Here is a 25288-nt window from a genome sequence, read left to right on the forward strand (position 1 = left end):
ATTCCTTGTCCAGAGTCCAGAATATAGTAATACTCATAATGCTGAACATCTGAAGCTGCTTCCTCTTCCTTTCCTCTCTCTTTCTTTCATAACACATCCTGTCTCTTTCGGTTTCTGCGTTCACTTTCTCTTCTCACTCAGTGTGAACAATCTCTGGTGACTGAGCCCCCCCCACTCCCACTGCCCACCCCAAAACCAACAAGCGCTGAGCAGAAGAAACCAGCCGCGGTCAACTGCTCCTGTCCTGCAGGGGAAAGGGTAAGACATTCCAGGTCAAAGGTCACACTCTTAAAGCTGGTGAACCCCTATGTTTAACATGCAAAAAATTGAATATCAGCCTTATGATATAGGAACCAAAGTTATGTTTTTTTTTTTTTTTTTTTTTTTTTGAAGTCATGTGACATTTTGGTCATGTTAATATTAAATACTCTTTTGGGTTCTGTTAGCACCATCTGTGATCATGTTGTTGATTACCACAGAAAATAATTTCAGCTCATCCCTCACTTTGTAATACAAGCAAACATTTACAGTAATGCACCTATGGAAGTCATTGCACTGTTATAGCCACAAAACTTCAACAAATAAACATGTTAGCATTAGACTAGTGTGATACAATTTTATAAAGAATAATTAATAAAAAAGTTTAGTTATTATGTGAAATTTTCCAAAATAAAATTATAATAATATAAAAAATAAGGAATTACTAAATAATAAAATTAGAACCTATTACTGTATTTCAGCAGCTAAAATAACATAGATTGTGCAGAATTAATGTAAGCCATCATTAAATATACATTATAAGAGTATATAATTCATATAAAATGGGCTGCATGTTATGTTTTAACCCCCCAAGCAGATTCAAAAGAGTCAAAATTATTTTCTGTGTTAATGAACAGTATGCTTTGATGGATATTTATTATTATTATTATTTAACCTGGAACTTTTATATTTATAAGGCTGGATATCAGTTTTTTAATCTAAACTTTCTGTTGTAATGCATTCCGTTTCGTTTTGTAATGCATTCATTCTTTACACACTCTTATTTCTGACCTCTGTCAATCAAAATGTATCCCCTCATCTCTCTCTTCTGCACTCTCTCTCAATCTTTCCCATCCTACAGGGAGAGACAGGTCTACCGGGTGTCACTGGGCCCAAGGGTGAAAAGGTCATATAATGTTTCAGTATCACAGCACCGCACAATGACTTTATTACGTTTTTGCACATCTCTGGATGCATTTTTAGTGGGTTCCTCATTGGCTCTTTGCGTAAACTCTGCATCTACAGGGGGATCCTGGTCTTAAAGGGGCAGAAGGACCGCCAGGACCCAAAGGGCAGAAAGGAGAGCGTGTACGACATCCATATTATCACTTATAAAGTTTCATCTAGCTTTGCTTCTGTTTAGATAAACAGAGGCAACATTACTGTATATTAGAAATGTTTTCTGCAATATAGTTAGTTGTTAGAAAAAAAAGATATATTTTCATATGATATTGATATGCTTCCATCTCTGCTGTTTCTGTCTTCCTGGGCCTGGAGAGTAATTGATCGGTGTTGATTGATTATTTGCAGGCTATCTCTATCAAAGGTGATAGAGGAGAGAAGGTAAGGTCATGAATTTAACAGCCAAACTCCTCAAGAATGTATGTGTGTTTGTTTGTGCACGTGTGTGTGTGTTTCTGTCATTTCGTGCCAGCCAGAAGCCAATTCATCAAAAACGTCATTCTTCCCTTGAATCCAAAGTCTAGAATTACAAAAGAACATAGCAGAAAAGACAAACTCTGGAAACTGCCGCTCTTTTGAGAATAAAAACAATATAAATACCTTATTTTGAAATGCAGAATTATGGGTCTTCCAACCTCACAGGACATGCAAAACAGGAGGCTGTGCATCAAACACCCACTCACAGCGCTTAAAACAGACATCCTCCCCATCCTCCGCTGCTCAGCAGACAGAAGTACAGACTCCAGGGCATAATTACCTCAGAATAATATCATAATTAACCTCTGTCAGTCAGAGATTCATACAGGAGAATTAGATCACTGTGGTGTTGGAAATACTGTAGAATGACAACTGTCATTATTTAAACATTTATTTGTGCTTATTGTAATTTCAGTAAATGTCTAGATTTCACTCGTATCATGAATATGGCGATTTCACAATCTGTTAAGACTTCTGGAAAGGAGTCATATTTTGAGATTTCCACTGCACTCGGTCACTATTTGGCCAAATTTAGATTCCAGATAACGCCCACAACTAGAAAAATGTTGCATGCTAGATTGGTCAGTGGAATTTGCTGACCTAAAAACAGCAAATGCTGTCCTTGAACAGGTTAACAATTACAAATCAAACACATAAAACAATTAATATTTCTTATTCTTGAGTGGATAATACACCCAAAACTCATCCACAAGTTGTTTCAAACCTGTATGAGTTCTTTCTTCTATATATTTTGAAAAATGCAGGTAAACAAGCAGTTTATGGTAGTCAATATGAAAAAATAAATAAAAATAATAATAATAATACTATAGAAGTCAATGGCTACTGTCAACTGTTTTGTTACCAGCATTCTTTCAAATATCTTCTTTTGTGTTCGACAGAAGAAAGAAACTTGTACAGGTTTGGAACAACATGAGGGTGAGTAAATGATGACAATGATGGACAAACCTTTTAAGTTTTGAACAAACCCAAAAATGAAAGCGTCATTTACTCAGCTTGAAGTTATTCCAAACCCATAAGTCTGTGGTTAATCTTTGAAACACTTCAAATTGAATATTTAAAAAAACATTTTTAATGAAAACTGAGATGCTTCTGCGATTCTTAGCTAAATCTGTTCATCATATAAAATGATTAAGTCTCCTCACAAGATTAAACCGCTCGATTCATATGGATTTGTTTTACAATGCCTTTTATGCTCTGCAAACAATGATTTTCCACTGCAGAATTTTGATCTTGCTTTTCAATACAAACAGCATTGTAAAACAGTCCTAAATCATGATATGTTTACTTGAGAAGCACAATAACTTAAGGTATCATGTCTTATTTTCTAAAAAATAATTAAAAAAATGAACTGAAGTGAGTTTATGCTTAAAACAAACAAAACATCCCTGTTAGTGGGTTAAGAAAAATTCAAACGGAAAATGATTATTTTTCTTACCACACTTACAGATATTTTTTTTGTTAGTTCTAAACCTAAACTCACTGTTGTTGTATTGTGTCTTAATTTTGTTATATTTTTTCAGAAGCAATACTTGATATCATAAGTCATTTTCCTTCTCAAGTAACTATCTTGATTTAAGAGAAAAACACTAAGAACACTTTTTTTTTTTTTAACATGGCAGACAATAAATTAGGCAAAAATATCCTCTAGACTTAATAAAGGAGGAACCTTACCTGGGAAAGTAAGCAACCCCTCAGAAAACGTTTTTTTTCTTATGCACGTGTAATTGTCGGTCTACATGTCATATGATTTGCATGAGTGTCCATGTGTCTATGTGTTTATTCTGTATATGTGAATGCATGTCTATGTTCTCACAAATGATCCATGTATTACAGTATAAAGTTAGCTAGCAGCATATTGAGGAGTTGGCTGGTTAAAATGCATGATGCCACAAACGCATGTTTGTGTTTGAGGTGTTGCTCTGTCTGTCTCTCTTAAACCCTGTTTTGTGGTCGTTTTGTCAATCTTTTCACATTGAAATGTTTGTGTTGAAGCTGAGGTCCTTTTGAAAAGTTGTTGCCCATGCAGAAAGATGTTACCACATCTTGCAAAGTATTGTTACGAACAATATACAGTGTTTACTGAAACTATTTGAATGCTTCTTTAAGTAACAACATCTCAACACTGTCCGCTATCTTTGCACAATGTTTGCTGCAGTGCATAATGCAATAGCTTATCTATGATGATGTCTATGACTTGTTCATTTAAGTCGGTTGCATATACTTTACTGACATTTTACTCTTTTTTTTTCACTGAGGTGGAAACCGGCATCAATAGATAACTTTATTAGAAACTAATTGAAATCAAACCAATTTGCATCCACAATATGCTGTTGGGGTTGGCAGCTCTCAAGATTGTGGTAATTTTGTGTGTTACTTTGATGGCATTTGTCAGTTATCCGTTGACTTTATCAAAGTGTGAAGAAGTTTGAAAGTAATTACAGGCTATCAAGCTGCCTGCTGCTACGTGTGAAGTCATTACTATAATCAGGTCATAAAAGCTTTTCTCTTTTACTGTTCAACTCTCAGAATTCCAGGAGATTCCCTGGAGTGCACGAGATGTCTGAAAGGCAAGATATAATGGCAAAGATTTCTTTAGGGTTCCTTAGTGGTATTTAGCATTAGAGTGTGATTAATTGTGTTGAACAGAAGAAAACTATAGCCTACTAACTGTAGTGCTGGCCTCTTTATATGATCTCACAAGTCTTTCTTCATAATTTATATGCCTTTATAGTATGGGATTCTTTGCGTGATGATGTCTGATGATCATTTCAAGCAAAAACAGTGAGTTTTTGGTTGGGCGGTTTGATGGTCTTGTTTTAAAACTATGGTTTCTAAGGTCAGATTTTTCACAGGAACATATTTGGCCACTTTTGGACACATTTCGGGGGGCACTTGTGGCCATGTCCAAAGTCATGACATGTTGTTTTAAAGCCATGCTGAAAAGTCCCGTCTCTCTCCACAGGGTGACAGCGGCGAGCGCGGTGAACCTGGAGCTAGAGGAATAAGAGGAGATAGAGTAAGACACACTTGTGTATAGGCAAACAACATGAAATGGCATTTGTAGTTAACTTGCACTACTATTCAAAGGTTTAGGGAATGAAAGAGAATAAGGTTTTGAAAGACTCAAAGTAAAAACAGTAATATTGTGAATTATTATTGCAATTTTAAATAACTGTTTTCTATTTAAATATATTTTAAAAGGTAATTTATTCCTGTGATCAAAGCTGAGTTTTAAACACCATTAATGGGTCCTTCATTAACAAAACATCCAAAATAAATCCCTCTAATATGCTGATTTGCTGCTCAAGAAACATTATTATCAATGTCAAAAACTGTTGTGCTGCTTAGGCATCGTTGCTGGAAAAAAAAAAAAAAAAAAAAAAAAAAAAAAAAAAAAAAAAATATATATATATATATATCATATATATATATATATATATATATATATATGACCTCAAAAATTTGAATGCTAGTGTATCTAATGTCATGTCATGTCTAGGTGAAGCAGAAGATAATTTAGAGCTGGACTTGTTGTCCTTTTGGTTTGATTTGTGGATGCTGTAATGTTATTGGTCTTACAGTTTTTCTCAACTGATTGACAGTTTTCTCCAATGCAATGTAAGCTACTTGTTCTCAAAACATTTAACACAGCCATCCAAACACAAAATTATCTTAACCAAACAGTTCAACTTTACTGCAAAATGAAGCACTGCATTTTTTTTTTCTAGTAATGCAATTAAAATTAAATATTAAAATCAAATCCTTAGGTGTGTTCTCTATTGATTATAAAACACATTCAGCTGTAGATGCACAAATATGCTAATGAAAATACACGTTTATTGCGATTCTTCAACAGTTGTTATCAACCATGAGAAAAAAATCAGTTTGTGCCCCCTTCAGCAGCAAGATCTGCAAACAAACTTTTCTGATAACTACAGATCCGTCTTTTACAGCATAGTGGTGGATATATATATATATATATATATATATATATATATATATATATATATATATATATATATATATCATATATATGTGTGTGGTGTGTGTCTTTTTTTTTTTTCCGCTTGTGTGTTTACTGTATACATGAATTATCCTGAATTATTGATCTTGCCTTTCATTTAAATCTGGTAAAGGATTTCATTGCATTTTATCTACACTATATTTGCTGCGCTTGCATCATAGGAGAAAAAAAAAAAAATTAAGAAGGTTGAATCCAACCAATACACTGAATAAAACGATGATAATTTTTTTTTATTTTACCCCTCTTTTTTAATACAATTTTGTCTAAACATTTTTGATTCTATAGATGGTAGGTGTTTATAAGTGACATAAATCAATATTTTTATTTATTTATTTATTTTTTAAATTTTTTTTTTAGGGATCAGACGGTTTACCTGGTCTGGCTGGGAAAAAAGGCGATAAAGGAGGGAGAGTGAGTGACAGAAAGTTTAATTGCACGTGGTTGAAGGTATATTTTGATATTTACATTGGCATGTTGATGAACAGGGTGAACAAGGAGTTGCAGGTGAAGCTGGGTTACCTGGACCTCTCGGACCAAAGGTGAGACCTCCTTAGACAGAAGAGTATAGATATGCTTGATTAGACAAGTGTCAGAAATTTGCATGTTCATATTGTCAATATTTGCCCCCATAATTAATTTCAGGGGAGTTGTTTTGTCATTTTGAGTCCAAAAAGACTGTTAAAAATGATTAAAGATGTGATATATCTTAATATTAAATGATTTTATGATGATAAATGCTAAAATAGTATGTAATGACACCTTTAAAATGATTTGTCAATCTTGCTGATGTCACGTAAAATCAAACCAACATCAAATTTAGAAGCATCTGTAAATAATGCAATAAACACTCCACTGTACATTAACTGCTGACAGCATTTTCTTTCCATTATTTTCTCTGTTTTATTACTTTTTGGTGACATGCTAATTTCTGAACTGTGCTAGATGTGCTTAGTAGTTTTTAACATGATCTGGCTTTTTTTACCTGTTTTTATTTAGGGTATCCAGGGTGATGCTGGTCCCCCCGGAGCACCAGGTCCTCAAGGGGTGTCTGTAAGTATGATCTGTGTGTTTAAACCATGTACTGATGATTATGAAAGCCTGTTTCCACCTCAGAGTATTGTAATAGAAATTACTTATGACTGGTACTTAATATTTCACAACTGCAACATGATTTCTCATAAACTCATCTTTATATCTCCCCATTGCGACTTTATTTTTTATTTTACTTTATTAATTTTTTTCCTCACAGTAATCTTTTTATTTTATACATTTTAATTGAGTTTTGTATTTTATTGTTCGTTTGGTTTTTATGTATTTATTTTTGTGGTTGAAACTATCTTCAATAAATGAGTACAACATCAGTAACGAATTGTATTTAAGACTTTGCATCTACAATTTCGTGTTACAACTGTTCAGGACAGATCGTAAACAGTGTATCCAGTGTTCTTCTCTTTGACATTTGTAAGTTATAGAGTGTGTTGTGTTTTTCATCAGGGTGTTACTGGAGGTAAAGGAGACAAAGGAGCTTCTGGAGAAAGGGTAAGGGATGACTGACACCTGTCAATCATAACAACTGTTACCACAAATATCATTACTTTGGCTTAGTATTAAGCATTAAAAGTTGGCATGTCCCGCACCATTTATGCTATAGACATGAATGATTCCTAACATCATGCCACCGAGGTTTTGCATGCACAGCACTCACTTTGTCTTCAGAAAATGTAAAAATCTAGTTTAGTCTGTCATTGGAGACCCCCTTCCAGCCACTAAAAGGCCTGGGACAATGTTCCCACTTGTCTTCCCCTTGTCAGCGCCCCGTCTTAGTTTTGATGCTTTGGAATAACTTGGATGGAGCCCAAACTAGTCATTGTCACAAAGTACTGTACATACCTGTCAGATCCAAATGCTACAGAGGGAATATTTCTACAGAGTGAACGCAGGCAGACTAATAACTCAAACAGATGTCACACTGCTGATGCACACTCCATATATCCTGTTCTGTGGGGGCGTTGTGCAGTCAGACCGGTCTAAGAACAGTTTCACACGGTAGAGCATTGCCGTCATTCTTCAGTCTGTCTGATGGTCCACCCCCGCATGCACACTAAGAGCTTTTTAAACCAAATTTGACTTTCCTGAAACTAATTTAGAAGTTAAAGATGGAGCAAATTTGTGCCACGAGTGTCACAAAATGGAACGGAAAAATAAATAAATAATAATAATAATAATAATGATTGTTTTCGTACAGGTTTTCATACATCACTGCCCATCTGTCATTGGCTGGCAAACACATGCCATTGGTTGAGTTGATATTGCTGTATTTGGCTGGTTGGGATGCTCAAACAAACAGTAATTCAGAACTATTTACAGCTGTTTCATTATGTTAAATATTTTGATATGAAAAATAAGCTAAGTTTAGGCAAAGATGCATTATGTTTAAGTAAGAATGCTGGTAATTCAGTGCAAATGGATATATTTTTAGAACCAGTGCTTGGTTCATTGAAACAGGAAATATCAGATTATGCTTTTGTGAGAATGGTTTTTCAATTGAACTCAAATGGCCTTGAATTAAAAATAAATACATCATACAGATGCATTCACCATCTGTTATATTTCCTGAATTTCTGACCTGATACATCAGGCTCTGCATAGTGTATATTGCATATGTTTTTGTCATGTTACAGTCACATTCCCATCCCCTCAGCTTTCCTCCTGCTGTTTTCTGTATATAAAAATATTGCAATTTAATAATAAATTGTGCTCATAAAGGCATATGTGTTGAACTAATAGTCATTTATTTCATGAAATCATTGCAAAATTGGAAGCAGAATACAGCACATAATTAAATACTGCTTATTTAGTACTTTTTATTTTTACTTTTTTTAAGTTTGGTCTTAATAAGATTTGTTAAATGTTTTTAAAAGAAAGGCTGTAGTTATATGATCAAAGATCAAGTATTTAATATAATTTATTCCTGTGATGCAAGCTGAATTTTCAGTATCATTACATTCCGCATGATCCTTCAGAAATCATTCCAATAAGTTGATTGCTGCATAAGAAACATTTCTTGTTGTTAATATTCTTAATATTTCTGTGGAAACTGTGATACTTTTTTTCAGGATTTGTTGATTAATAGAAATCTCAAGATGGAAATCTTTTGTAATATTATAAATGTCTCTACTGTCACTCTTGATTATGCAAATCTTCCATTTGATGACGTCTCACTTTCAAATGTTGTTTAGGGTGAACCAGGTTTAGATGGGTTTCCAGGGAAACCAGGTCTTCCAGGAAAAGACGTATGTATTCAGATCATTTTATAATGTATATAATTTGTCATGTACCATTTTGCGCAGCATGTCTGTACACTGCATGTAGACAATATTAATGTGAGCTTATGTCAAGTATACGTTTTACCTGAATGACTTCTCTTTCTTTCATTTTCTCTAAATCCAGGGTCCTAGGGGGCTGATTGGTGCTCCTGGTCCAAATGGAGTAAAAGGAGAAAAGGTAAAGAGACACTTTTTGGAGACACTTGTTGCTTGACTTTGAAAGATCTGGGCAGGTCTTTTATTCACCCTCAGTTTTGTTCCAAACCCATAGTCCTTTTGTATTTCTTAATAGTTCACCCAGATATCTGACTCTTACTTATTTACTACAAAACCCTCAAAACAGATACATCTTTCTTGGAAAATTAAATAGTTTTGTATCACACATTTGTATTTCTCAGGCTCATCCACAAAGACGGCCATTCAAAAATTTAACCAGTCTGTGTCATTTTATCTCTCGCTCTCTGTCCCGCACACTTTCAGGAACTCATTCCCAAAGGAAATGACAAATAGTGCTCTATCAGATTCCACTCCGGTTTAACTCCACCCAGAATATCAAATCACTGTGGGATTTTAATTATTCAGTAAATCTTGCCAGCCGCTGTGTAATAAACACTGTATTTACTGATAGGGTGAACAAGGTCCTGCTGGATTACCTGGCGATGCGGTAAGACGTTTGATTCATTAATTGAATGAATCATGTTGTAAAATAGCAGTATTGAGTAGCTCTGTGTTTTTCGTCAGGTTCAGCTGGCAGGACTCAAGGGGGAGACTGTAAGTGTGCAGTCTGTTGAGAAGATGAGTCTTAAACTTGGCGTTTGTAGAGCATTCTCGTAACTGTGTGTTTGTGTTTTCAGGGCATCCCTGGTGAACGAGGACCCTCCGGAGCGGAAGGCCCACCTGGACCTCCTGTACGATATATTTTGTCATTTTATGCTATGTCAAACAAATTTTATTGTTTTAAAAATGCACATTGAAGAAGAAAGGTGAAGCTAGTTTTGAAAAAAAAGCTGATTGCCTTATTTATGCGGTTGCAGACACTGTCATTGTTTTAAACCACACATTTTAAATTAAATCAATTTAAAGTGCCCCTATTATGGGTAATGAAAGAGTGAATTTTGGAGTGCCCAACAACAAGTTGACATGCATGCAAGGTCAAAAACACTTTCAAGGTGATATTCAAAAATCCAAAATAGGGGCACTTTAAGAGAATGGTTGGCATTGTTGTGCTATTTTAATAGGTTGGAAATGTGTCAAGGAATGTAGTTAGTGTAATTCTGTGTTTGTGTCAATGTGTAAGCACTTAAGTGGAAGTATTTATAGATTTACATGACACATTTAGAACAGAGTCAAACTCAAACTCCAGATACTTTTTGGGGTCACTGTATTTCATAAAATATCACATTCATGGTCTGTTTATGAAAATAAGAAGCATCATATTTTCTCTGTCTGCTATTGTTGTGGATTTCTTTGTTTTTAATTAGCCTATTGTTTATGCTGTTTTTCCTCAGGGCCCACCTGGACCTCCAGGTTTGATCGGTGTGCCGGGTGAGAACGGACAAAGGGTAGGACATTTGTATTTTATTGTAACAATCCATCTCGGCTGCTTTTAATGGAGATGTAAGATGTTCTAGAACCTGATCCGTGGTAACCATAGAGACTGGCTGCTGGAAAGCGCGGCTCTCAGTGCATGTTCTGGTGTTTTTGAGTGCTCTGCGGGGTCAGATTAAAGTGAGGAGCTTATTAGGAAGAGAGACAGGAGATGTTCAAATGGCCTTACGGACTCAGATGCCCTCCAACTGATGAGATGACAGCATCATTAAAATGTTCTCGGAATACTTTCTCGGAAAACATTGTTTCTTGCCAAAAATAATAATGGTATTTGAATTACAGCTCTAAAAAGGAACAATCAAGCAAACAGATTATTTATTCACCCTCATATTTGTAACAAATCAATATGACTTACTTCTTTCTGTGATCCACAAAAGATGTTTAGCATAGTGTTGTTATCATTAACTAAAACTTTGCTGATAAGACCATTTTACATGATCTACTACTGTACATGCTTTCTGTCATCTGATTAAAAGTTTATACTTTTCTAACAAGCAAAAACGTTTAATGTAATTAAACGTAATTTAATTAAATAATGTTATTAAAGTGTCCAAAAGCCTTCTAAAACCAGCCAACAGTCCAGCTAAAACCAGCTAAACCAGATTCAGTCTGTTCCTCTCACAAAGCTATTGTATATGCATTAGTCATATTGACTACATTTATGATACTTTTTGTCCTTGCAAATGTGAATTTTCATTTTGGGTGCACAGTTCCTGTATCTCAGTGCTGTAGCTCAGCGGGGCTGCAGGTGTTCTGAGTGTAGCCCGAGTTCTCTCTGTCCCAGCGGGAAACACTGTCAGGAGCTCTTAGTGAGGGAATCTAACAGATCTTGCGCTCAGCTCAGAAAGGCTGCGGGTGGTGCTTGAGTGAGTGTAAAATGATGCACAACTGCAGAACGGCAGGAAGCCCTGAGTGTGATGCTAAAAAGAGTTTTTCTCTTTCTTTCTCTCTCCCTCTATTTTAAGCTCTTATCACTGTAATGCCTTCAAAATACCTTTCCTATCTTATGTGCCAGAAGCAGGGAATGTTAAAATGTTAGCATGTTCTACAAGAGAATTTTACCCCCCATTGCTCTTAATCAAAATTGTATTTTTGTGGCATTTAGTCAACGTCTAAAAGCTTTGAGCCTATGTATATGCAAGTGTTCTCTGGATTGAACATATCCCTAAAACCAGCTAGCTATGCTATAGGAAGTTGCAAATCATAATCTGTGATTATAAAAATAGGATGTTGGCTTTTTTATAATGTAAAATATGAACCCTTCTATATGTTTGGCCCCAGCATCTTGTTTCTGTTGGAAATATATAAACACGGGAAAAAACTTCACTCATAGGATTTTAAATATTGTGTTTAAAGTACATATTTTTAGAACTGAACAAAATTACCGTAAGTGTGATTTCCTGTTTGTCCAGCAGAGGGCAGTGCAACCCTTGCTGTGTGCTTCTGACAGATAGAAGGTTTCATTCATGGAGTCACAATAGATGTCAGATAGAACTCTACCTGACCTCTCACATGGAATTCATTTTTCCCTAGTATTAATATAGTAGTTTTGGCTGTTTAAAAAGGTTTTATTTTATTTTATAAAATATTTTGTTACTCCATATTTCTTATTATCTCTGTTTATTTTAATTATAAATTATTGCATTCATTTCAGAATTCTATAAAAAAAATTATTTTTTTAATTATTATTTTTATTTATTTATTAATATTTTTATATAAAATATTTCCTTATTCCTTGTCTACTTGAATTGAAGTCTTTTACCTAACATAGACATCCTCTTCTTTGTTTCTTCAGGGTAAAAAAGGTGATGCAGGATTGCCAGGAGTTGATGGTCTTCCAGGACCACCTGTAAGAACCACCAGAACATTCATTCTTAGTCTTGAGTCAAGCGCTTCGCCCTTTATTTTTAAAAAGTGTGTGTGTTTTTAATGTTTGGAATGGAATAATAACACTGTTTACTGTATACTGTATTTTAAGGCAGAATCCAACAACAAATATTTGAACAAATAATAGGTCTTTTACTTATGTCATACATATGGAAACTTGCTATGCAAAAATAGTATTATGGCTGTATTACATTCTCAACATTATTGTCTTAATGAAAAGAAAAAGGCTCTTAGAGTAACAGTGAACTCTAGTGGTTACCAGAATAAACATCAGTCAGATTAAAAAAAATAACAAAATGAACAGCTTCTGATAGAATCACATGCAGTGATAATATAATACAGTAATAACATAATATTGTTAAAAGTTTGTAAAAAGAAAAATATGAATACATTGATTACAGAAAGCTATTAAAAGCAATTGAATGTCAAATTTCAACATCATTTTTATTTATTTTTTTCTAGGGTCCTCAGGGGCCTCCTGGTCCTCCAGGCATCCCTGGACAAACAGGACCTCCAGTAAGTTTACATTCACCAAAATAAATCATTTTTCAAGTGTTTTTATTTGCAAACTGATCTAGAGCTACGTAATGGGAGCAGATGATATTAAATTCATCTGTTTGTTCTCACAGGGATTACCTGGTGAAAGAGGCTTCTCAGGAAAACCAGGAGAACCAGGAAAACCAGTGAGATTTTACCATGAAACCTCAAACATACTGTCCAAAAATACTCAAATAATCTGTTGCCATAAAACACTAAAACACTCATTTTAGTGTAAAAGACTTGCAACAATGATGGTAATTATTTTCCAGGGCCTGCCAGGAAAAGATGGATTGGATGGTTTCCCTGGAAACGATGGCGAGAAGGTTAGAGCTGTTTTAATGAAGCAAACTGTGAACTTCATCATTTTTGACCTTTTCTTATGTGTTTTTTGTTGTACTGCAGTCTGTTTTAATTATTTTGTATTTCTGTTTAGGGGCAAAGAGGAGAACCCGGACAGGACGGCTTCCCTGGTAAACCAGGACCGAAGGTAAAGGGTGGCGTGGGCTACTGATTTCAGATCTGGGTTGGAAATGCCTTTTTTTTTTCTTTTTCATCAATGCCAGTGTCTCTTTCTCAGGGAGATGAAGGCCCTCCAGGACCACGAGGACCTCCTGGTGAACGGGTGCGGAATGTAAAACTTAAATCAGTCTAGACAGATCCTTGACAGAAGGACACATGACACAGCTGTCTTTCTCTCCGTGTCTTGTTCTGTCTCAGGGAGAGCTTGGTTTGCCCGGAGAGGTCGGCTCAATAGGACCCAAAGGAGAGAGAGGAAGCCAAGTAAGACAAAACTATATGGACAGCACTATGTGCTGTTTTGAAGTCAAAATCAGATTTTTTATTGATTAACAGAATCAATAGACTCTACTTTAGAAAAAAAAAAAAAAAAAAAAAAAAACACTCTCCTACTGTGAGGACCATCATCTGTTCACTTGGGTGCTTCTCATAAAAACAAGTTCAGTCTATATTTCACTGCAAAGATTGCGAGAAAATATAAAAAATAATATTCTGCATGAGACTAATGAGATTACGGTAATTTGTAGTCTTATTAATGTCCGTTTATACATAATGTGGTTTTGTTTGAGTCGTATTTTTGTCAGATTTCATCCCTCCGTCACTCTTATAGGGAGAGAGCGGAAAAGATGGACCTACTGGCTCGAAAGGAGAGAAAGGAGACAAGGTGAGAGGCAAGAGAAAGCTTAAAAATGCAGATAGTGATTATTTTATTATGAAATATTGGTAAATTTAGATTTAATGTTTTTAAGTACATGAAAACTACTATTGACTGTTTTTGTGAGCGTAGTTATTTCATAGTTGTGATTATTTAATATGACTAAAATAGACACCTACTCATTCTTAGTTTTTTTCTAAGACTCATTTTGTTTAAATACAAAATTGCCTACAAGTCACATCTGTGTAATGACATTTGCTTTATCAACATTACAGCATTCTACTGTAAAGAAGGCTTAGAGAAGCCGTTTTTGACCATGAGTTGCTGTAGGTTTCACACAGTTAGGATTAAACTGTCAGCGATGGTTTCCTGAGGGCATGAGGTCATTAATGAGATAATTAACATGCTGACAGGAAGAGGATATAACCTCTGTTACTGTTTATTCATACAGGGTGAGATTGGCCCCAGGGGTCCAGCCGGGGTCCCAGGCAATGTGAGTACAGCTGATTATTGACATATACAAACATGTAACTATATAAATATACAATTATAGATAATTTTAGTAATGATAATAATAATAACTGATATCTGATGTGAGTAATAAATCAGATAAATGAGCGTAGAAGCGGAATATTCATATATATGTATATTTTTAATCATGTATTGATTCAGCTGATGATCTATTTATTGATGAATATGGCTTTTAATTCATAGTATTACAGTATTATTTCACAGTGATGTTTTTTGATTTTCTTTAGGTGGCCAATGTGATTCCTGAACCTGGTGAACCGGTAAGTCATCAGTTTTGTCTTGATTTTGAGCTTATTTTGAGTAATCAAGTATATTTTGTATTATGTATATCATATTTTGAGAATAGTTTATAGTTTGAGTGCATCTATTAACATAATCATCTTACACGTTTTCCTTAAAGTGTGTTTGTGCTGTCTTTCTTGAAACTAAATGCCACTTGCTTTGATATTTTGTTATTTAATGCATTTATTTTTAAACTCTGAAATACTTTTTGGGGCCATTGTATCATAATGAACCAGATATTTTACCTGATTTACATTCATGTATATTCACTTTTTTTTTTTTTTTTACCTCATCTTTAGGGTAAGCCAGGAGAGAAGGGAGAGAAAGGAGATCAAGGAAAACCGGGCGAGATGGTGAGCTTTTATTGTTTCTAACTTCCAAATTAATTGTATATGTAATAAAGTAACCCTTGCAGGTTGTACAACCCATCACAAGAGGGCAGCAGAGAGTCAGGTTTGGTTGAATAACTAGTCTCTTGTGCCTGTGAGAATGATTTCATTTACAGCATCATGTTACTGTCACTAGTGCATTCAGCCACTTCAAGTGTTTTACGCATTAGCTGACAAAAGATATTAAGGGATTCAGTGCTGCACAAGGGAATATTAATAAACCTGAAGGTCAGGGGCATTGCAGCTGATATTATGTACCTCTGTTGGCACACATTAAAACCACCATTACGCTATTGGGAAAATTTGCAGGCCACAAGCAATTAAAAAAGCAGATCCTGTGCATCTATCCACAGATTAGTGCTATTGCAGAAAGATTTACATATTTACTGTAGCTGTTAAAAAATAATAAAGATTTATTGATGCTAAATCGTTGACATTTTGGTTTTGACACATCCAAAATGAGATTTTTTGCTCTCTTCTTTTGATCTCTTGACTAATATTAAAAGTTATAATAAAGCAAATAAGTCTAAAATGCCAGACAACTCAACCACATCTGCACAGGACATCAGTTTATAAAGATCAAGGTGAAAGTTTGGAATATTTGAATATTAATTAGGCAACATGACTGAAAAGTGTGGGCTAATTAATAATTCATCAGGTCACTTCCTCTATATTGACATCATGACCTGGCCATCTTCAGACTTTTCAACTTTTTCGGGGCTGCTACTCAAGGTATATTATGTTACGGTTTATTATATTGTTTTAGATTATATTATACACATTAGAAAAATTGAATTCATGAAAGCTCTCTCTATCATGCACTCATCTACTAAAGTAGTCCAGATACCAAGCGATGCATCATTTATACAAACACAGACAAGCTTTTTACGATGATGTATCTGCTCCCACCTGAATTTATTAGTGTGAAATGAGAAACTCTCCTGAATTACTGCAGTTCTCACTAGTTCAGCCAAATGCAGTCATTTCTGCTAGAGAAACTGCCCTGACGACATCTAAAAAGAGAGCCAGGTTTCATTTCTGGAGTGCAGTGTAAACTTTGTGAAAGGTGATTACAAAGTCACCATGACTGTATGAATGAAGTGTTTAAACGGAGAAAAAAAATGTTGTTTCAAACCTGTATGACTGTGAAACACAAAAGATGATATTTTGAAAAATGTTGGTAACCAGCATGTTTCAGTTTCGATTGACTTCCATAGTATGGACGTTAGTTTTGGAATGACATGAAAGTGGACTATGCTTTTGAATTATACATAGACACACTTTGAAGGTGTTTTTAGGTATTATAGCATACCTTTTACTAAAATTAATCGGATTACCTTAATATTCTCTGATATATCCAGGGTCAGAGAGGACTTCCTGGAGAGCAGGGATTCAGAGGACAAGCAGGACCAGCGGTAAACCAGAAACATCATCTTATCCAGCTGTTTTACATCTGACTTGCTTTCCTTCACATGAGACAGTCTACTGAATATGATGATCACTGTTAATCCTGTACCTTCATATTCCAGGCATATCTGTGAGAAAGTCAGTGATTTTTAGAGCAGTTGAGGTGTTTCTTCTGTATTCCACACACGACTGTCTGATGTCTTTCTCTTGTTTGTGTGGACAGGGCCCTAAGGGTGATTCTGGTGAAAAAGGAGAGGAAGGGAGACACGGAGACCCGGTGAGTTTGTCTTCTTATGACACATGATGTTTTTATCATTTTCAGAACTTTTCACTGTCATGCTCTTCACTTTCTTTAGGGTCCTCCCGGATTGACAGGCCCTCAGGGGCTCCGAGGGCTGCCAGGCAATGTGGTACGTTCTTGACAAATTCCTGACATCCAAAATATTTTTTTCATTTAAACAGATGCATGCCATATTTTCTTTTAATCATCTCATTTTATAATTATAACTTATAAAAGCAAATATTTATGGAATTTAAAAAAAAAAAAAAATTATTTTATTTTTCTATTTATATTTTGGTCTTTGCATGTGTAGACATATTGTTTTTTTTTTTTTTTTTTTTTTTTAGGGTATTCCAGGTAGCATCGGTCCACCTGGTATTGCTGGACAGAGAGGAGAGAAGGTATGAAAATGAACTAATGAAATAAACTAAAAGAAACTGGCAAGTCTAGCTTTCGGTGTGGACATTTTGTGTTATTTTACACCAAGCATCTATAAATTACTCTAACTCAAGCTGATGTAATTGTGAACCATAATCATAATTCACTCTGTCTAAAACGGTTATTTATATTCCGCCAGGGAGATGCTGGTAAAGATGGTCCCCCTGGGCCCCCTGGTCCAACCGGTGAGCCTGGTTTAAGAGGAGAAATTGGTTTGCCAGGAAAAGGCAAAGAGGGACCAAAGGTAGTGTATTCATCAGTTTGATAACATCAAATATATTATTGAGTAGTGTAAGTGTGCTCAAATTTGTTACAAATGTTCCATGTGGATTCTCAAAGCTACTAGACAATTAGGTTTAAAAGGAGAGAGCATGCAGTTTTTTTCATTCTTGTTTTACAGTTTCCTGCCATAAGCGTGTAAAATTGCATTTAATAAGCATTGTGTTTACGTCTAGTGCTCTAGAGAATCTGAAAGTTGTTTACGCTAACTTTTTCCATTTATATTTGCTGATTGTGGTTAAAAACACTGAAATGTGGAGAATAAAACAACCACACATTAAACTAACGAGTCAATTGAACCGTAGCTGCAGGTTTGATGTTGTTTTATAGCTACACATGCCTTATTTTTCTAGCTGTACACACACCCCACACACACACACACACACACACACACACACACATCTACAATCTCTCCAACAGACATACAGGCACATTAACATGTATATAATAATCAAATGAATAAAAATGTAATTATTTACTGAAAGTTTTGTTTGTTGTATCATTAACACCAAATCAAACATTATTGTTGATTTAAGACTTGACATAAATTTTATTCTGTTCATCTCAAAAATCGGTGATATGACCTCAGATATCTTGGAATAACATAACCCTTCATAAAAATAAACTGCATGTGACTTTGTGAGAGGGAAAGGAAATCGAGTGAAAATAGAGACAGAAGCATCACAGCAGTAATCTGCTTTCTTTATGTACAGGGTGATTCAGGACCTCCGGGTCCATCAGGACCTCCTGGACTGAAGGTAATGAAACTTCTTTCACAAGTTTTTTCTTGTTAAAAGAAAGAATCAGACTTCATCAGCATGAAAGGTCTTTTTACGCATTTTTTTTTATCATGAGCAGGTGTGTGTTTCCCCAGGGGCAAAAGCTGAATTACTGCATTTCATTTATGTGATGATTTTACTGAACTTTCAGCGAGCCAGACAAGTTTTCCTTGGGAAAAGTACCAGATATGCATTTTGCTACTGTACTTTAGCAATCAGTGTTAAATATTGTGCGTAAGGCTTAACAAATCCTGGATACACACTCCTTTTCAAAAGTTTAGGGTCTGTTAAAAATGTTTCAAACTAATTAGTTCTATTCAACAAGGATGCGTTAAATTGATCAAAAGTGACAGTAAAAATATTTATAATGTTATAAAAGATTTCTATTTGAAATAAAAGTTGATCTTTTAAACATTATTTTCATCAAAAAAGAAAAAAAAAGTGTCATGTTTCCGACAAAAATATTAAGCAGCACAATTGTTTTCAATGATGCCAATAATAAAACCAAATCAACATACTAGAATGATTTCTGAAGGATCATGTGATACTGAAGACTGGACTTATGGCTTCTGAAAATTCAGCTTTGTCATCATAGGAATAAATTACATTTATAATATATTTAAACAGAAAACAGCCATTTTAAATCAAATTAGTATTTCCCAATATTACTGTTTTACTTTATTTTTGATCCATAAATTACAGCCTTCCTGAGAGACATAAGAGACTTCTTGCATGAACATTTAAAAAATTTTACTGACCCCAGGCTATCTATCTATCTGGATATGCATTACAATATATACGGAAATTAGAGTCAATATTGTAAGTAAACAATATCTTATACAGCAATACACAGAGATATCATCTTTCTATTGGAAGGGGGATGCTGTTTATTCTTCTATGTTGATCCCTTTTTATTTTGTGTTTCAGGGTTTACCTGGTCCACAGGGAATGCAGGGGATGCCAGGAAATAGAGGACCACCGGGAGAGGGAACCACTGGACCCGATGTATGGAAACACACACACACACACACACACACACACACACACACACACACACACACACACACACACACACACACACACACACACTCACACACGTATATAACTCAGTAATATGGCTGTTTATCTGCTCATCCTGCCATTGCAATATCCAATCAAAACACAGTCATTTTTACATGTTAGTGTTAGTAACTCAAATGACTCCAGAATTACCATATGGCCAAAAACTGACCTTTTTGATTTGCATATTGAAAAGGTATTGAAACAAGTTCAACTGGTCAAACTAAAGCAAACAGATGGCATATGCACAGACAAACATGCATATTTACAAGCACATGCATATAAAAGCATGCATACTGTAATGTGAAAATTATGTGAATTTTCCATTTACAGTATTTCAGACCCTATTTAGTGTTTACCCTATTTTGAAGACAAACGCAGGCGCATATTTCAATATCTCACATCTGATTGATATTCTGTGTCTTTTTTAGGGGCCTCCCGGACCTGCAGGGCCACCAGGACCAGCGGTAAACAATCTGTTCATATTTATATCACTTTCAAATGAGACAGACACTCAGAGAACACTCTTAAGTGTCATGTCATGTTTGATATTCAGGGTTTGAGAGGACCTCCAGGAGTGAGCGGACCACAGGGACCCACTGGACACAATGTAAGAATTTATATACTACACCAGTAGTGAAGGGATAAGAGAATCATAGACATGGGTACATCAAGTTGTTTTTTTGCATCAGTACTTTTAAATGTGTTTGCAGAACTGCACAGCACACAACCAAAGACACACTGACAGCCTGTAATTAGCTACATACTAATGCTAGTCAGGTTGTGGTTATAATTCAGGGAGATTTAATATTCTCATTCTAGAGAACATTTTATTGGATAAAATGAACAAGATTTTAAAGATATTAATTATCTGCTAAAGTTATTGATGCTCACTATTGCAAGCAATGCTATTAATTTTGCTTATTAATAGTAAGGGATTTGTTCTTGTACTACAGAACACTCTAGCAACATGCAAAAAAAAAAAAAAAAAAAAAAACACCTTAGCACTAATTTTATTTTACCTGTACAATGACGATGAGGAGCTTAACTTTTCAGTCTCCAGTCATGATGCAGAACTAAACCCGTTTCACTGCACTGCTGTGGATCACAGTTAAGTCGTCTCGGGGATTCAGTGTCAGTTTGTGACTAACAAGGTTTGAATGAGTTTTCCTGTGGTGAGGATCAGCAGCAGCAGTCATGGCTTATGAATGTATATGTGTGTGTGTGTGTGTGTGTGTGTATGTGTGTGTATCTACCTGCAGGGTTTACCAGGAAGACCTGGAGAGAAGGGCTCCCCTGGAGAACCAGTGAGTGATATCTGTTTGCCATTTAAATATCAAATCAGCTGACATTGTTAATATTCACCTACTGCTGGATCATAAATGCGTGGGTTATGATTTAAGAATAGGTTTTTTTTTCCAATGGATTTTTGTTTTCCAATTTTTTTTTAGGGAAAAGCTGCAGACATTTCTGATCTGAACCTGAAGGTGACAGCCATGCATCCATCCAGTCATACAGTCATCCTTTCCATCCATCCATTCATCAGTTCAAACCTCCATCCAACCATCCATCTATGCATCCGAACAACCAACCCTGCATCCATCAAACCATCCATTCTTCCATCCATCCATCTAACAATCCAAAGCTCCATCCATCCATCCATGCAGTCATACAAACATCCCATCCATCCATCCATTCAACAATTCAAACCTCCATCCATCCAACCATCCATCCATGCATCTAAACAACCAACCCTGCATCCATCAAACCATCCATCCATCTAACAATCAAAACCTCCAACCACCCTTCCATCCAACAATCTATCCATACATCCAACCAACCAACCAACCAACCCACTATCCATCCAACCCTTAATTTGTTCCTCCAACCATCCTTCTAGCTGTCTAATCACACAATCATGCTTTCATCCATCCAGCAATCCAAACCACCCTCCATCCAGCCATTCTTCCATCCATTCATCCATCCATCCATCCATCCATCCAGTCATACACTCATCCCATCCATCCATCCATTAGTCCATCCAACAATTCAAACCTCCATCCAACCCTCCATCCACCCATCCAACCATCCACTCTTCCACCCAACCATCCAACCAATCACACAACCCATCCATCCATCCATCCATCCAACAATTCATACCTCCATCCAGCTCTCTGTCTATCCATACATGCAACCAACCAATCCACCACCCATTAAACCATCCATTCATCCATCTATATAATAACTCAATCATACATTCATCCATCTAACTCTCTAAATATCCAAACATTAATCTGTCCAACCATTCTTCCATCCATCAATCCATCTGTCTATCCAATCACACAATCATCCATTCATCCATCTAACTCTCCATCCATCCATCCACCCACCCATCCATCCAGTCATACAATCATCCTTTCCATTCATCCATCAATGTTCCTTCTGTCCATCCATTGAACCAACATCCATCTAACTGTCCATCCTTAAATCCAAACTACCAATTCTCCATCCATCCATCCAATCACACAATCATCCTTCCATTCATCCAGTCATCCATTCATTCATCATCAACCCAAACCTTAATCCATCCAACAATAAAAAACTTCCATCCATTCATTCATTCATCCATCCTAATATTCCTACTTTGCCTTTCTCTCTTTCCCAGGACATTTGTTCAGATTGTCCCCCTGGACCAGCTGGACAACCGGGTGTGCCAGGACCTCCAGGTGAAAATGGTCATACTGGACCACCTGGGAAAAATGGACAGGATGGATATGCGGTGAGAGAACATGATTCTGAAATCAAACTCTCACTTTCATCTTTAAACTTAATGGAACTGGAAATTAACTGAAGTTTAATGAATGGAATAATGAACATTTAATCAACTGGTCGCTTTGGCAGGGTCCTCCTGGGCCAACAGGGCCTGCAGGACCACCTGGTGCTGATGGAGCCAAGGTTAGAATGTTGACGACACAATCACATATTACAATATAAATGCATGTTCTTCAAGTCTACCTACAAACTAGTTCACATTCAAAGAACCATGTCTCATTGATCACAATAATAGGTTCACTAGCCATTTATGTGTCAAATGCATGTCATCTGACAACATTGCATCACTACATGACCTTGATAATTTTTTGTATAATAACCATTTATATTTGGTTCCATTGCAGGGGCTCAAAGGAGACAGAGGTCCTTCAGGAGCACCTGGAGATAAAGGTGAAAAGGTATTGTCAATCTTCCATTTTCACCATAAATAGGCTGAATATATATATAATACATATTAAATTTGACATCCCACGATTATTTATCATTATACCACATCTTTCTCTCATTGATTTGTATTTTCCCAGGGCCCCCCAGGGCCTCCTGGTTATCCAGGGGCCGCAGGAAATATGGGTCAGCCTGTGAGTATTTTAAAATGCCACTTATTCAGACTGTATAGCTATACTGAAAAATCTTACATCTTGCTGTATCAATAGGGTAATGATGGAAACCCTGGCCCTATCGGACCACCTGGAGCTCCTGGAGAAAAGGCAAGGCTAAAGTTTTTTTGTTCTGTCATTTGAATGTGTATTAGTTAGATGGATTGCAAGACTGGAATCCGGCCACGTTATTAATAACTGAATGTGTTTTACCAGGTAAAGATGGACTTCAGGGTATTCAGGGACCACCTGGTCTTCCAGGTCTAATGGTGTGTAATTTAATAATTTTGTAAAAATGTCTGTACATTTTTTTAGTACAAATACACTACGGTTCAAAAGTTTAAGGTTGGTAAGATTATAAAATGCTTTCGTAAGAAGTTTCTTATGCTCACCAAGGTTGCATTTATTTGATCAAAAACACAGTAAAAAATAAATATTGACATATTATTACAATTCAAAATAAGTGTTTTACAGTGTATTTTTCAGCAGCCATGGCTCCAGTCTTTAGTTTCACATGATCCTTCAGAAATCATTCTAATATGCTGATTTAGTGCTCAAGGAACATTCCGTATTCATATTCTTATCAATGTTTAATAATTTTGTGAAATCCATGATTTTAATTCAGGATTGTTTGATGAATACAACAACAGCATTTGTTTGAAATAAAAAAAGGTAAAAATTTAAAAGTATTTCCTGTCACTTTTGATCAGTTTAGTGCATCCTAGCTAAATTAATGTATTTAATTTCTTTCCCAAAAAAAATCTTACTGAAACTAAACTTTTGGGTCAGTGTAATTGAAGAATAAGTTTAATAACCCCATCAAGCTATACTGTTACCTACATACTGTCTGATACTTCATATTCTGTGCTGAAGGCCTGATGGGTAAACCCGGAAAGGATGGAAGACCAGGAGAAACAGGAGAGCCGGTAGGAGTATGATGTTCTGCATGCATGCCAACATCCTAACAATACTTAGTTCCGTATATACAGAAACAATGTAAAAACATGATCATTTTACTTTTCTTTTTCAGGGCAAACAGGGAGAGCCAGGAGAACCAGGAAGAGATGGGCTCAGAGGAATGCCTGTGAGTGACGTGATTACAGATGATTTTCTTATAAAGCATTTATTAATGCTTTATTCTACATGACCATATTATAGAAGATCCAGATATTGCAACAACTAACTTACTTATTATGTAAGAGAAAAGGAGGAAATTAGGAGTTTATTGAGGGGAAAATCTCTTAGTTAATAAGGAATATGTGTTGCCTAATCTAAAGTTTTACCTTATTAGCTCTACCTATATGCTGAAATGTTCACATCTTTGTTTCTGTCTTTTCCAGGGTTTCAAAGGTCACAGAGGGGAACCAGGACCACCAGGGTCAAAGGTTAGTCAATGCCAATTAAAATTCATACCCAGCGATAACGTACATCTGGTATTCGGAGATGGGGAACTACAGGACTAATACATGCTCCCTAAATCATGCAGAAACTTCATGGGTTCTGTTTAATAAATGCTGTCATGTCATATTAGGGTGAAGATGGCAAACAGGGTGTTCCTGGACGTGAGGGTCCACATGGGAAAGATGTGAGTAAATGCAATCTGTGTTGTGCAGAGGTCACTGTAAACCTGACCGCTGCGAGCAGATGGTGTTGGGTTTTAATTGGTGTACTTGTTTCGTGCAGGGTAAGACCGGACCACCGGGGCCAGAGGGCATGAGAGGACCACGAGGGGAACCCGTGAGGAGGCTTTTGATGAATCAGTTAAATTGCAAAACAAAACAGCACCGTGTGATTATTCTGTTCTGTAACTGTGTTTTGAATTTTTAGGGTCAGCCTGGAGAACCTGGACAAACAGGCAAGCCTGGATCTCAAGGAATTCCTGTAAGTTTCACACTGTCACTTCAGTATGCATGGCCACGCAGTTTAATGGACTGAGATCTGCATTTGCAATCATTTTTGCACCTTGACAAAAGCAAAAGCTTGTTTGTCTATTAAAGCATGGGTCCAGAGTTCTCTAGGGGCCGCAAAAGGAAAATGTTGGAGAAAAAATGATGTCAATTTAAGAAATAGAAATAATAAAAAAAATTAAAAAATGCAGAATTTAATTCTACTTTCTAAAAAAAAAAAATGTTTGTAATGTA

The 25288-nt window shown here is 35.9% G+C and overlaps 1 protein-coding gene across 2 annotated transcripts in view; it reads left to right on the forward strand.

Annotated features, from left to right (window-relative positions):
• The window catches only part of LOC109045657 (collagen alpha-1(XXII) chain-like), a 52354-nt gene that overhangs the window by 20448 nt on the left and 6618 nt on the right, over window positions 1–25288 (forward strand). Inside the window, exons 9-57 of one of the 2 annotated variants that reach the window (XM_042745126.1) lie at window positions 142–258; window positions 1121–1165; window positions 1285–1347; window positions 1570–1602; window positions 4682–4735; window positions 6101–6154; window positions 6229–6282; window positions 6740–6793; window positions 7238–7282; window positions 8983–9036; window positions 9194–9247; window positions 9698–9733; window positions 9811–9840; window positions 9924–9977; window positions 10578–10631; window positions 12473–12526; window positions 13027–13080; window positions 13194–13247; window positions 13374–13427; window positions 13538–13591; window positions 13682–13726; window positions 13822–13884; window positions 14231–14284; window positions 14727–14768; window positions 15034–15066; window positions 15388–15441; window positions 16839–16892; window positions 17108–17161; window positions 17241–17294; window positions 17512–17565; window positions 17742–17846; window positions 18595–18639; window positions 19588–19665; window positions 20151–20186; window positions 20276–20329; window positions 20982–21026; window positions 21171–21206; window positions 22385–22498; window positions 22621–22674; window positions 22896–22949; window positions 23076–23129; window positions 23205–23258; window positions 23363–23416; window positions 24020–24073; window positions 24178–24231; window positions 24488–24532; window positions 24679–24732; window positions 24831–24884; window positions 24975–25028. In XM_042745126.1, the coding sequence (XP_042601060.1) occupies window positions 142–258; window positions 1121–1165; window positions 1285–1347; window positions 1570–1602; window positions 4682–4735; window positions 6101–6154; window positions 6229–6282; window positions 6740–6793; window positions 7238–7282; window positions 8983–9036; window positions 9194–9247; window positions 9698–9733; window positions 9811–9840; window positions 9924–9977; window positions 10578–10631; window positions 12473–12526; window positions 13027–13080; window positions 13194–13247; window positions 13374–13427; window positions 13538–13591; window positions 13682–13726; window positions 13822–13884; window positions 14231–14284; window positions 14727–14768; window positions 15034–15066; window positions 15388–15441; window positions 16839–16892; window positions 17108–17161; window positions 17241–17294; window positions 17512–17565; window positions 17742–17846; window positions 18595–18639; window positions 19588–19665; window positions 20151–20186; window positions 20276–20329; window positions 20982–21026; window positions 21171–21206; window positions 22385–22498; window positions 22621–22674; window positions 22896–22949; window positions 23076–23129; window positions 23205–23258; window positions 23363–23416; window positions 24020–24073; window positions 24178–24231; window positions 24488–24532; window positions 24679–24732; window positions 24831–24884; window positions 24975–25028 (2676 nt within the window). The remainder of the gene's footprint in view (window positions 1–141; window positions 259–1120; window positions 1166–1284; window positions 1348–1569; window positions 1603–4681; window positions 4736–6100; window positions 6155–6228; window positions 6283–6739; window positions 6794–7237; window positions 7283–8982; window positions 9037–9193; window positions 9248–9697; window positions 9734–9810; window positions 9841–9923; window positions 9978–10577; window positions 10632–12472; window positions 12527–13026; window positions 13081–13193; window positions 13248–13373; window positions 13428–13537; window positions 13592–13681; window positions 13727–13821; window positions 13885–14230; window positions 14285–14726; window positions 14769–15033; window positions 15067–15387; window positions 15442–16838; window positions 16893–17107; window positions 17162–17240; window positions 17295–17511; window positions 17566–17741; window positions 17847–18594; window positions 18640–19587; window positions 19666–20150; window positions 20187–20275; window positions 20330–20981; window positions 21027–21170; window positions 21207–22384; window positions 22499–22620; window positions 22675–22895; window positions 22950–23075; window positions 23130–23204; window positions 23259–23362; window positions 23417–24019; window positions 24074–24177; window positions 24232–24487; window positions 24533–24678; window positions 24733–24830; window positions 24885–24974; window positions 25029–25288) is intronic. The other variant, XM_042745127.1, reaches the window with a different exon arrangement.

The sequence above is a fragment of the Cyprinus carpio genome, chromosome B19 (assembly GCF_018340385.1).
Source record: "Cyprinus carpio isolate SPL01 chromosome B19, ASM1834038v1, whole genome shotgun sequence".
Taxonomy (NCBI): Eukaryota; Metazoa; Chordata; class Actinopteri; order Cypriniformes; family Cyprinidae; genus Cyprinus; species Cyprinus carpio.